Source organism: Amblyomma maculatum, unplaced genomic scaffold (genome assembly GCF_055883805.1).
Source record: "Amblyomma maculatum isolate TAMU_Amacu unplaced genomic scaffold, ASM5588380v1 scaffold_18, whole genome shotgun sequence".
Taxonomy (NCBI): domain Eukaryota; kingdom Metazoa; phylum Arthropoda; class Arachnida; order Ixodida; family Ixodidae; genus Amblyomma; species Amblyomma maculatum.
The window spans coordinates 4,963,304-4,976,774 of record NW_028146743.1 but is presented as its reverse complement, the minus strand read 5'-3'; the positions used below and the strand labels follow the sequence as shown (position 1 = coordinate 4,976,774).

The following is a 13,471-nucleotide window of genomic DNA, read 5'->3' as shown; positions in this document are numbered from 1 at the left end:
ATCAACTTGCGCCCGAATAGCCTCTCGTTCTTTCGGTGATACTCGGTAGGGGTGTTGGCGGATAGGGCGCTCGGTGGGATCAACTATAATTCGATGTTTGGTTACTGACGTCTGCTTCACGTTGGAAGTGACGGCAAAGCAGTCACGATAAGTGTCCAGAATTTCTTGAAGGCGGCGTTTCTGGGTAAGAGACAAAGCTGGATTCACGTCAGTTTGAACAGTATGTCCAGTGCTCTCGGGAGGGTTCTCGCTGGCCAGCGAAAGGGCGCAATGGGCGGATGGCGCACTGACTTCGTCAAAATAAGCGATAGCTGTACCTTGCGGTAAATGGCGGTATTCAGCACTAAAGTTCGTTAAAAGCAGTTCAGTTCGTTTACTTTTCAAGGCGAAGACCCCCCGAGCAACGCAGACTTGTAGGCTCAACAATAAATTCACGTTCGTTTCGGCGAGGCCTTGAAAGGCGGGGGGGTTGTCGCACTGCACTGTAACAAACATGCTGGTGCGTGGAGGTAGAGTGACATGGTCGTCGCACAATCGGAAAACTGGCCTGTCTGTGTAGTCGTCGCTATGCTGTCTGTACTCGTCGGAAATTGCGCGGTGAGTGGAAAACGTCACTATGAAGTCACGGAGGTCGATGATTGCGTCGTTTTCTCTAAGAAAATCAAGGCCGAGAATCAGGTCCTTGGAGCACTCTGCTAGCACAACAAAGCAGCACGAGAAAGTTACGTGGTGAATCTCGACGCGAGCGGTGCACACTCCGAGCGGCGTTACAACGTGCCCTCCGGCTGTCTTTATCGGGGCTCCGTGCCAAGGAGTCAGGACTTTTCGCAGAATGGTAGCAAGGCCATGACTCATAACGAAAAAATCAGCGCCGGTATCTACAAGGGCAGTCGTGTTGTGGTTATCAACGACGATCGGTATTTCGGCGGAATGTAGCTCACCGTCGACAAAGTGCGGCTTGTCAGGGATCGTCGGGCTGACGGGTCGTTCGTTGCGTCGAATTACGGCGTCGAAGGTAAGCTTCTGTGATCGTCGGGAGGTCGTCGGACTCGTTGGTCGTGCGGTGCGTCGATTGGGGGCGTCGGAGGAAAGCTTCGGCGATCGTCGAAAAGTGGTCGGATTGTTGATCGGAGCGAAGGGTCGGAGGTCGGTATGTGTGATCGAATCGGTGAGCGGAGGATGTTGGTCGTAATGTCCATCGACGGCGGCCCTACCCCCGATAGTCGCCGTCTTCAGTTTTCCCGGTGCGGGCTTGGGGACTGCCTGAGGAAAGAACGGCGGCTAGTTGAAAACTGTCTCGGCGGTGGTGACCTGGACTGGCGTCGCTGGAGGGACGCAGGTGGGACGTGGTCGCTGAGGTATTGGTCGATATCCCGAGGTCGTTCGCCATAGCGCGGCCGAGGGGCATCCGGGGAAAATCCGCGCAAGCCCATCCGACGGTACAGGCAGTGGCGCAGAACGTGACCGGCTTCGCCGCAGTGGAAGCACAAAGGCAGATTGTTCGGCGTGCGCCACGCGTGTGCTTTGCGAACTGGTGGTCGAGGTTCAGGCACACCAGTCGAAACTGGATATTGCGGTGGAGGACGTGCGGGAGGAGCAGGGTTGCAGGGTGCCAATTGTTCAGGCGCAGGGGTACGCAGCACGTCGCTGTACGTCATGATCTGTGGTGCAGGCGGCTGGGGTGACGGTACTGATGGCACTGCTTGGCGGAGCTCTTCGCGCACCATATCCGAGATGCCCCCAACACGTGGATGTTGTTCGAGAGAGGGCAGCTTTTGCAGCTCTTCGCGCACGATGCTTCGGATAAGTTCGCGAAGGGCTTCCCTGTCGTTTCCGGCCATTGGCAAGCGGCAGTCTATGGCAGCGATGTTTGCTGAGCGATCAAAATGTACAAATCGCTGATTCAATGCACGCTCGATGCTTGTTGCTTCTTTCGTAAAATCAGCAACTGTACGTGGAGGGTCACGTACAAGGCCAACGAACAACTGCTCCTTGACGCCTTGCATAAGGTAGCGCACCTTCTTTACCTCCGACATGGAGGGATCCGCCCGGTTGAAAAGGCGAATCATTTCTTCCACAAACATGGCGACGCTTTCATTAGGCCGCTGTGCTCGGGACTGTAGAGCGAGTTCAGCCATCTCTTTTCTTGCTTCGTTGCCGAATGTTGCGAGCAGCTGCCGCCGGAAATCCTGCCAGGTGGAAATGGAAGCCTCGTGGTTTTCGAACCACATCTTGGCGGAGTCTTCTAGTGCGAAATAAACATTCTGCAATTTTCGCTCCTCGTCCCACGCATTAAATACAGCGACCCGGTCGTAGCTGGTCAGCCAGTCCTCAACGTCTTCGAACTTGTCGCCATGAAACGGTGTGGGCATACGTGGAGTATGGCAGATCATCTGCTGGGCACTCACAGGAAGCTGAGTGGTCTGAATTGCCGCTGTAGTCATCGTGGTTCGTGCTGGGGAAACAAGAGGACCACACTCGGGTGCTAAGCCTCTCAAGCGACGGCTCGCCTTGTGCACAGGTGTCGTGTCCACGGTGTGTAGATGGGCGTAGGGGGCAGCCAGAGGCTCTTCGTACATGGGATCTACCCAGAAGCTCCACCAAAAATGTCACAGGAGCCAGTGAAACTGGTTAAGCAGGTTTACTTACAATTAAGTACCGGCAAGATCAGGCACGGAACCGACTGGCGGGCGAGCACCGAGAGCGAAGAAGACGAGCGCGTGCCAGTCTCCCGAGCTCGCCACATGGCGGCGCCAGTAAGATAACATTGCGGCAATATCTAAGGGGAACAATTCTTAAATCTTTCTGCAAAGGGGGGGGGGGGGGTGAGATGGAAAAAGCAACAGAATGATGACAGCACAGTGACCCACAACTGACATGCAAAAAAAATATTTCGAGGCAAACTCAAGTAGCAAGCGATAAGGAGGAAATGTGTTTGGAGAAACAAGTGCAGCTTATGCTATTGCGGAGGGTACATGTGCTGTGAATAAACTGTACAATTAATGCTATGTGGAATCACTGTCACTGTGCTGTCATTATTCTGTTGCTTTGTCCATCTCACCCTCCCCCCCCCCCTTTTCTACAGAAAGATTTAAGAACTGTTCCCCTTAGATATATTCCTTATCAGGGCCCTTTCCAAAGCCTGTCCCTTTGTAAGAAGGTGCATCTGCACCATACCTGCTTAGGTGGTGACTAATCATCCACCCAGTATTGTAGTTTTTCCTGGTACTGCCCGTTATTTCGTTTGCAGGCCACAGGATCCCTGGTTCCAGGCTGAGAAATACATACTGAACTTTTTTTTTCACTCCATGACCTACTTTGTTCTCACCCATCCTCCCCCTCCACACTCCTTGACCTACTTTTTTCTCACTCACTTTCCCCCTCCCCATCTTTCCTTGTTCAGAAGCAAAAGTGTATTTAAACCCCTGCCAGTGATGATCGCTTTGGCCAGACGAAGACAAGTCCACTTGTGGAAACGTTGGCTCAATCTGTGAACTGAGGCATCTCCCTTTACCCTTATTCAGTGCTCCTTCATACAGCGTAAACCATCTTCCTCTCGTTCTACCTGGATCCTTTTTGGAAAGACATTTCATTCCTCTCTGTATCCATCATTTCTGACATCTTACTTAGGTTGTTTCCATTTTTTTTCATCTTATCAACATTAGGCACATTAATTGCTGCCTCACATATGCCTCCTTAATAATTTAAGCTATCTTTAGTACTCCATGACTTGCGCTTAGCCCTGTGATTGTTGTAGCAGTGTATTTACTTAGTTTTGGCTGTTTTGTTACTTTCTTGCTACTGATTTTTCCTCTTGTTATATTTGGAATTAAGCCTTGAGGGCTAGTCATTTCAGGAGTTGGTTTTACAGAACTACTCCTTGGTGTGCATTATTGCCTTTTTGCCATGATAAAAGGTGTGGATCAACTGCTTCAAGAACAAAGCCGATAGTTCAGTGCAGTTGTGTGTGTCCTCGTCTATGGTCCTTCATCTGCAAGCATTGTGGATTCCATAATTACAAAGAAACAAGGTTGCCCAACAACATACCCTACTTTAGTAATACAACCTACCTTTTGCATTAGTAGTGGGCCACTATTGCGAAAACATTTCCCAGTCCAAACCAGAATATTGGCAGCTTTGTGCTGTCTTCAAGACCAGTCTACAGGTGGCAGGAATGTAACAACCATCTTCACAACATGGGTGGCGCTACAAAAAACCAGACACAGAACAACCATCAGGGCAAGTGGCTTAAGTGGCAGCCTTGCAACTCACCTTGAGGCCAGTCAGTCACTCCCATCATGGCTACAAGTGCTGCACATTGTGTGACTAGAGGAGAAAGAGGAAATAGTGTGAGAAAGGCTGACACTGCGGAGTAATGGAACCTACCTTTTGCATTAATAGTGGGCAATCGTTGAGGAAAAGTTTCCCAGTCCATTCATTCCAGAATACCGGCAGCTTTATTCTGTCTTCAAAATCAGTTATAGGTGGTAGGACAGAAACAGCCTGCTTCTACGACATGGGTGGTGCCTCACAAAACTAGACAAAACAGAAAAAGATGTCAGGACCAGTGGCCTATGTGGCAGTCTTGCAACTCACCTTTAACCCACACTCAGTCATTCCCATAATGGCTAGAAGTCCTGTACATTGTGTGTCCAGAGGAGGAAGAGGAAAATGGCCAACACAGCAGTGAATATTGCAAACTACCTGTTTCTTCAGTAATGGTTCACAGTAGAGGAAATGTTTTCCAGTCAAAGCAGAAATAATAGAAGGGTTGTTCCATCTTCAAGAACCCTAGGTGGTCCAAATTATCTGGATACCACTACAACATCCCTCATAGCCTGAGTCACTTTCGGGGCAATAAACCCCATAAAACCAGTGCTCTCCAGCAACATATGGGGCTGAATCTGGGTTTACACAATAATGAAATTCAGTCTAAAAATATGCTTAAGAAAAATTTTGGTTTGGACTAATTGGTTCATAGCTGATGTTGATTCTGAGTACGGTGCGAAGGGGACGAAGACAAAGAAGGCCTGCACCGTACTCAGAATCAACATCAGTCTAGAAAATTTGTAAAAATGGAAATGACATGCAAACCTCTAAGAGTTAACCTGTATGCAGTAGGGGCATAACTGTCATCTTCTGTGACAAGGGGATCCGGACTGCATATTTTGACAGAGGAAGCCTCACTAGTTTTCGGATGTTGTGTAGTGGCCAGTGCTTTGTTTCAGAAAGCTCGGACACAACAAAGACGCCAATATTACCCGAATGGAATGGTTTTTCATAGAAGTTCTCTTTGACCCTGTATTCACGGCCAATGATGCACGGCATCGATGTTGATGCCAGGCTTGCAAAATTGTCAATAACAACGACTGCATCATCGACCATGCAACAGTTGTCTGGAATCCCGACAGTGAGCACAAAATTAGAAAACTGGGCTCGTTTGTACTGGGGAGGCCTGCAGGCAATAGGAAGAGGACCATCTGCATGCTCTCGTGTGAAAATTACATCTGGTGAAGATGACTTGGTCAGTGCATGTCTTCCCTCTCTTTCCTTTAAGCGATTATACAGCTGGGCAAGCGGGGTGTTATGGCTTCTCAGAAGGCGTTTGATAAATTGCATATTGTTTTCGTATCGAAAAGCACTGAAGCTGTCTAGAGGCCCCTGATTTCGGACATCGTTTGCAAGATGCAGAACACAGTGTACATTATATGATACTTGGTCTTCTCGATAAATGGAAGCAAACATCCTAACAAAGTGGCAAAAAAGGTGCTCTGCATAGTCGATATGTTCTTCAGAGAGATTTGGAGATGCGACAAGAAGAGTACCACAGTGCAGGCTGAGGAAATTCATGTACAACGCTTGGGGCAAGACTGATCTGAGAGCCACCGCCCCAGCATAAAACAGAAAAAACCTAAACTCAGTCGCCTTCCACCTCTCAACTTCTGCTAAGCTCCTCGTCTTCCGCACAAATTCACTTGGAACATATGCAGCAAATTCAACATTATGTTCAGACAACTCCCTCCGTGTCTGAGGTCCGAGGCGCACATGCAAGGGCCCACATAACCAGAGATGTAGCAATTTCTTGGTGACTCCGAGACAGAGAAGATGCATGTAATCAAGAGGAGCAGTGTTGACACAGTCAATGGAAAGTGTTGTTAATACCGATGTTTCGTTATGGTGGTCTGGGTCAGTTTGTTGCCGAAAAGAGTCATCTGTCCGCAACACTGAACTTTTTGGAGGGAATACAAGCCGTCTGTTTATGTATGATCCCTCAGCGATGCACTTTGGGCACCCAGAATAGCCCATATGGCCCTTAATTCCAAACACAAAGGAACGCGCTGGGGCATCACAAATGAAGCTTTTTACAGACACCCCAATTATTTTTTCTTTCATGTCTAACCCATGTGACATTAGGTGCTTTAGTTCGGTCACAAATGGTCCCAAGAAATCCTCAGCTGAAGCTGGCTTTGATGGCCCAGCAAAGACCCCAATAACAAATGGAGACATCTTCTCGAAGTCAACAATTATGCATTGAATTGGCCAAAGCTGCATCCTGGAGCTTTTCGAAATAGGCAGTCCATCAATGTTAAAAGAAAGGGCGATTGATGAGATTTTGGGAGCTGCATTGGCAAGAATGAGCCTTAACTGGTGCTCGAGACCAAAATGGCAGTAGCTGCCAGAGGACATCTCAATTACATGCGAAGTACGGTGCGTGTCGCGGGGTGTTTTCAGCAAAGTGCGAGCATCGCTTGGAAGAGTAGCTGGGTCCAATGAGGTAGATTTTAGAACCTTTAACAATGAAGACAATGAACTGTGTGGTATATTCTCATCAAGAGCCCAATGCCTTAATGCTGCAACCCCATCACTGGATACGGTAGATACATCTGGATTTGCGCAATCAGCCCCGGAAACTTCACAACTTGGAAGTGGAGATGCAAGTAAACATCTAGGAGCATATTCGGAACTTCCTGAAACATCATATAGTGTTTCCGGAGGCCTGTCTGACACTGAGGGTGTTGTGTGGCTGCTATGAGATGCATGTGACAGCTCAACATCGATATGGCCAGGATCCAAGCTATGAAAACTAGAGGCACTGTCAGTGTCATCCGAAGAATCATCAGGTGCTACTACCTGACGATTCAGATCATGCTGAGCTGAATGCACCATTTCCTGTTCCTCTGCCCTGTCACGGACCGGTCGCCCAATGCTGTCAAAGGTCGCCTTTGTCATCCTGTACGCTTTCTTACGTATATGCAACTTTTCCTTGTATTTAGGCATGATGACCTGCGAGTTAAGGACATGGGCATTACCAAAACGCTTTAAAACGCCAATGGGGCTAGTTGGAAACGCAATTTTAAAGAAAAATGCGACAGACTGGTTGTGAATAAATTAAAGCACACACAAAGGAATGGCTAGACAGATGCCAACATGCTTCGGATGTCTAGTCATGTACCTGCTTTTCAACCAGTGTGGCGCACTTTCCCCAAAACGAAGAGGAAAGCAAGGTAAGTTGTTTTACCTGCAAAAGTTTCGGGCTGGACGGAAGCTGTTCAAGATGCTCAATGCCCACTGATCATAACCATGCCCACGGAGGACCCTCCATGACCATGCCCATGCGTTTCGACTTGACTTTGGAACGAGCTTGGCTTGTGATGGCATTTTTGGCGCCGACAAAGCCAACAATTGTACGGCTTCAGTTTTAGTAATATAAACTTTATTAAAAAAATGACGACAAAAATATTTCTTTAAAAGGTTTTTATCCCAGAGACCTTGGTGTCGATCCTAGCGCTACTGCAGCTGGATCCGTCGGCTAGCGTCGGCGCCAGTCGGCGCTGTCGGTGACACGTGACTATGTTTGTAGCCATATCCACGTGAAACGTTGGCCCGCGATCGCGAACTACTCCACTCCGACTCCACAACTCGATGTGATCACCTAGAGTTCATACTGCTGCATATTCTGACAGGTGCAACACGTGCAAGGAATTTATTGACAGGTTGCAAGTCGACAGCAGTCCACCACAATTGCCTGCAAGCAGTTTGACGCAGCTGGAGGTAATTGCTTGCGTTCTGCCTGTTGTTTTTGAATTTTGCTGTGTTGAATTTTCGTTTACACGCATGCTTTGTTTCAGATGTACGCAATTGTCGAATTTGACGGGACACGCGAAGTTGAGCTTGTGCCATGTGCCTGGATGAATGGCGCCAAGTGTGCATGGCCTAATGTCTCAGCTGACAAGGCATCTAGGCTGGTGAGAAGAGGAGGGCCACCAGAACCAAATTACGCCGAGTATGAAGCAACTGTGAAGCACACATTCAGTAAGGATGTAACTTTTAAGAGTGCAAAATGTTTACATGCGTATTTATATGTGTGTGGTATTATTATTTTTTTTTTGCTAGGCTCATACGATGAAGGTCGAAAAATGTTAGACCGGGCCCAGTTTACGTCCGATTTATCTGACGACGGAGGCATTTGCAAAAGAAGAAGGATCCGGCCGGCCAGGTGGAGCTCTTCGGACTCTGACTCCGACGACTTCCCAAAAGCACCCGCTGCGCTGACAAAGAAACTCAACAGACGTAACGTATTTTTTTTATTAATTGTAGTGCTTTAACAACACTTGGCATTGAAACGTACGTACGCGTTTACGAACATCGTACATTCGTGCCCGCGGCTTCGCTTCTTTGTAGTCTCAGGTTGGTGCCTGCAGATGAAGTGCGCTGAGATGCTATATGACGACCGGTTTCAACATTCACTGAATATCGTACTAGCTGAAGCCTCTAGCAATAAACTCAGCTTGACAACCCGGACTTTGCTCTATTTTTTCAATAATGTTTATTGCCTCAGGCCATAAATGAATATGTAAAAAAAATTAAATGGTTTATTAAATGAAAGAAAAAGGGTTACTTTTCTGCGATGTGTTATGATCAATTTCGTTTTTTTTTGTGGTGTGTATTATTACATGCTTCCATTGCATCCCTGACTTTAAAACTTAAAAAAAAATGTAGATTTTAGGGTGGTCAGTTTTATCCCTTTTCACTGCCTTGGTAGAGCGCTGGTCATCACATCTGTCAAATTTTCTTCCTCCACAGCTCTGATCAGTAAGATCGCACTGAAAGCCCAGCAGAGAAGGCCTTCAGCATCCTCCTCCCAAGTGGCACCCACAGAAGGTATATAGTGATCTTCATCAATTGCATTTAAGTTGTTATTGTTTATGTTGTGCAGTATCAGTACTAATATTTTAAAATGCTTCACTGCAGCTACTAGTCAAATGCCGCAGAGCTTGGCACCAATTCCAAGTAAGTGTAGAAGCTGCTTCATTATTGCATTATTTTCGGCTAATTGTTTAACCTTGCAAAGCAAACCTAGTGCTATGTGTCTCAACCCTCTAAAGTGGCCATGCCTTGGCAGTTAGATTGGGAGCAAGCTTGGTACACTTTGCAGTTCTGCACTATTGCTGTTTTTTCGCAGGACTGCTTTATGTGTAAAGATCATGGAGACAGCATGTCCTCTTTTCCTGTTGTCTTTATATGATAGCTCTTCCTATAGGCTTTCCAGATTGCTTTTGTATCTCACTGTATTACTTGTTTATATTAAGGCACAAGTGATGCCACCTGTGTGCAGCCAAGTGGAGCCTTGAGGTGTTCAGAAACTCAAGGTAAGCACCACTGGGTCTTTAGATCATAATTTTACAGCATAATGCAACCAGGTTTTAACTGAAGTATACATATAGCACATATCATTTTTGTTTCAGCCCTTCTGGGCAACAACCTTCAAAGGAAAAGAGCAGTTGCAGGAAATTTTTGCTGTCAGAAATGTGCTTTGAGCTCACAGAGCACTAAAATGATGAAATATATTTATTTTCAGGTGCACAGCAGTGCTGCGATGGAAGCCTCAGCTGTGCTGGTGAGTTCCACTTTGCCACTTTGCTTGCAGTAAGTTATCAAAGCTTGTGACATTCTTTTTTTTTTTGCAGATTTTCAGCGCCGAGTAATCAATGCATTGAATATTATTCGGCATACACAGTCTGAAATTTTAGAATCAGTAGGAACACTACTAGACAGGGGCATGAAGGCTGAAAGCATATCTGAGAACCTCCAGTCAGTTCTGCAAAGCCCCCTTAATTCAGCGGCAGTGGTCCAGGCTTTTGACGCTGAACTGACTACTGAGAGCAGTGAAGCTTTGGTAAGTGCCAACCTACATTCAGCAGTTATATGTTCAGGTAGTTGACCTTATCTGTAGCAGTGCAGCAGTCTACAGTGCAAGTGTAGCTGCAAACGCAGTATATTTTTCAACCTTTTTGTTTTCCATTTTCTGTCTTATTTTATGCAGCTGTTGATTTAAAATATCCTAATTTGGTATCATTTCTCTTTCTAGGCTGCTGAACTAAGTTCATACGGTGCGCGCACCATGAAAGCCACCGTGGCCTCGATGCTTGCGCACATTATGGACGATTATGCCGCAGCCCAATTTTCCATGCATGGGAGAAAGGGCAAGGAGGTCTTTCGGGACTTTAGACTGCGGAAAGTCATCTTTGGCAAGTAGACATTTTTGAAAGTTGCTACTCCTTAAGGTTTCACAGTACAAATCGAATGTATAACCAAAGTGACGAGTTCTCACATTTTTGTACTCTATTATGCTCAGGTGCAGTGAAGAAGACACGCTGCCATGGAAGTGCCACCCACGAGGACGTGGACATACAAATTGGAGAATGGCTCCGAAGAGCAAAGGAGCGCTGCAGCAAAGGAGCACACTGAATCAATTCATGCGTGCGAAACCATTATAAAGTTGAAATAAATTTATTTCTGCTTTTACTGCTGCATTTATGAATATGGTAGTAGCATGGTGAACTTCCTGGAACTTGCATGACCATGTATCAGTTCACAGTCTAGACATAATTGCATGCCAAATATGCATGAGATGAAACCACATGACATGCATGAAGTTGTGGTTTCAATGGAAGATTTTAAGAGAATGAAAATTTCAACATAGTTCTGTTGTTGCTTTTTAAATATAATTAGTTAAGAAAGCCTTAAACTAGCCGAACAGATATCCTTAAAACAGTTTAAAAAATGCGCATTACTCCTGCAGCCAAGACCTTTTTCAACTACATAGCAGGACTTTACTGGTGAATGTGGGGTTGCAAGAGAAGAAATTTGGTCCCATGGGTGTGTCCGCTGTTATCTAAAAAGGATAAAACCATAGTGCATGTTTTCTTGGACTGCTGGGAATTGGTTTTCTTCTGAGACGTCCTCCGTTTGACCATCATGGAATCGGGTATCTCCTGATTGAAAACAAGGAAGGTATTCCATATGACCTTATAATGGCATTGGGCATGCACAGTATATGGAAAAGCAGGATGGCAGTGTGGTGTTGCAAGATATTGTGAACTTGTAAAACTAGGGATCCAGCGCCTGACTGGCTCCTGCACAAGGAAATTTTGAAATGTTTAAAATAATTTTAACACGGCTACATCAGTCAAATACGGCTCAGTTCCTGTGTAAATATTGCATATTTTGACTGCAATAAACTGCTTTCATTCATCTGGAATTGCAGGCCCTTGCACTGTTGGTCAGATTGTTGATTTACCCTAGTCCAGAAAATCTTTACTGCAGTGATGCACATGTTCTTGGGAGCAGACCTGCCCTTGAGTTTTATAGTAATTTTCTGAAGGATACAATGCGATTTGTTATGTCAATTTCCCTGTCCCCCCAAAAAACATGATTTGGAAATATTCCTTGGTAAAACATGCACACAGTGTGAGTGTGGTCAAGAACAGTTTGTGCAAAGTGATATTGCAGATTTTTCGTGTGGTTAGGCAAGGAAGTGAAGTGCAAAAGATCATACCCCACTGGAAGGATACAATGCAATTTTTTATGTCAATTCCCCCCCCCCACCAAAAAAAATGATTTGGAAATATTTTTTTGGCAAAACATGCACACAGTGTGGTCAAGAACAGTTTGTGCAAAGTGATATTGCAGATCTTTTGTGTGGTTAGGCAAGGAAGTGAAGTGCAAGGAACCATATGCCCTACTGGAAGTATACAGCCCGATGATTAGAGAAAAAACAGGAATTAATTTTTCTGCAAATCCGCAGTGCAAAATTTTGTCCATGCCCAATGGACCCGATCACATTTGTTTCAGGTGCCCGAGCAATGTTCTAGTAAAAAAGCAAAATTCAGTGCTAAATTTCACTTATGCTTCCGCTGTGGGGAAGCTGAATAGAAAAGGACCACAAACCACCTTGCCTCAGCAAACAGACCACAATAAAGTTTCATGTATCTACAGGACACAGCTCGGGCATTCGAGACAAGTGGGATCAGCTGTCTGTACATGTTAAACCAAAATTTTGTCAGCAAGGAAATATGTCCTGGAAACATACTCGTCCGTACGTACATCGGACGTACACCTCGTCTCTCATGCGGATATACAAAAACGAACGTAGTCTGTACCTCCGACGGACGTACGAATACGGATGTCCGAAACCGGAGGTTGAACGTATGTCCGACGGACGTACAATTTCGGATAAGGACGTTCGGCTCTAGCTCGGACGTACAATGGACGTCGGTGGTTGCTTGGGTATTGCACTGACTTCATGATCAATAGTTTCTGTACTGCTACATTTTATGGTTGATAGGTGCACATTATCACCCAGTCTTGATTTCTCATTTACCTATGTATGTAGTAGGCTGCGAGAGCCGCCGTAATGGAGGGGAAATTTTGACCAGGTTTGTTAATGTGCACCAACATCACACAGCATACAAGAGCCTAGCTTTTTGCCTCCTCCGAAAAGCAGCTGCCGAGGCAGAGTTTCGACTCCGCATCCTTGGGTTCAGCAGTCGAGCGCCCTAATCAATGAGGTGGAGCATATGCTTGCAATGTAATAAGTTGTTTCATGTATTTGTCTTGGTGTGCAACTGCTTACTGCACCCTTTCAAAGAACATATTGTGTTTAGAGTTAGATACGGCTTAAGATACAATTAGAAAAGGCCGCTTCAGCCATTGACGTCGACTGGTTTTTATAATGATTGATATTCCAGAAGATCTGCTGCTGCACAGAGGATACTTTGAAGGGCAAATCAGCTTTTTTTCTTTTTCTATTGGTTATGCAGCTAATGGAGGGGGCCAACAATGGGGATGCAAGCACATTTTAAAGTTAGTTAATAGGCAACAGCAGAGATACACGTACAAGGCAGAGCTGCATTTCAGCTTGAAAAGCAGCTTCTATTGAACCAACTTAAGATGGCAGAAAGCATGCAGAACACGCTATGTTTAGTGCCAAGGAAAAAAGTGGAAGCAGGGTACGAGTGATAGTACCAAAGTATGCAGTGCTGTTGAGAAAAAGAAAGGATGTGTGATGGGGGGGCCAAACTGTGCATAGTGCAAAATGTTAAGGGATAATTTGCAAGATAGAATATGCAGGGGCAGCATTGCAGGTGGCAGTTTGTGCCGGAGCAAGGCATGTAATGTGAATAAAAAG

At 45.9% G+C, this 13,471-nt stretch overlaps 2 protein-coding genes across 2 annotated transcripts; one reads left to right on the top strand and one right to left on the bottom strand.

Annotated features, from left to right (window-relative positions):
- Positions 1 to 4,148: 4,148 nt before the first annotated feature.
- Positions 4,149 to 7,230, bottom strand: LOC146171742 (uncharacterized). Its single transcript, XM_084586337.1, has 2 exons — positions 5,933 to 7,230; positions 4,149 to 4,206 (listed from the first exon to the last, which is right to left on the bottom strand). The coding sequence occupies exons 1-2, from the start codon at positions 7,228 to 7,230 to the stop codon at positions 4,149 to 4,151; spliced, it is 1,356 nt and encodes a 451-aa protein (XP_084442463.1).
- Positions 7,231 to 8,129: 899 nt separating this feature from the next.
- LOC146171741 (uncharacterized) lies at positions 8,130 to 10,749 on the top strand. The gene is made up of 5 exons (XM_084586336.1): positions 8,130 to 8,313; positions 8,395 to 8,571; positions 9,969 to 10,177; positions 10,370 to 10,529; positions 10,637 to 10,749. Exons 1-5 carry the CDS (start codon positions 8,130 to 8,132, stop codon positions 10,747 to 10,749), a joined length of 843 nt encoding a protein of 280 aa, XP_084442462.1.
- The last annotated feature ends 2,722 nt before the right edge of the window (positions 10,750 to 13,471 follow it).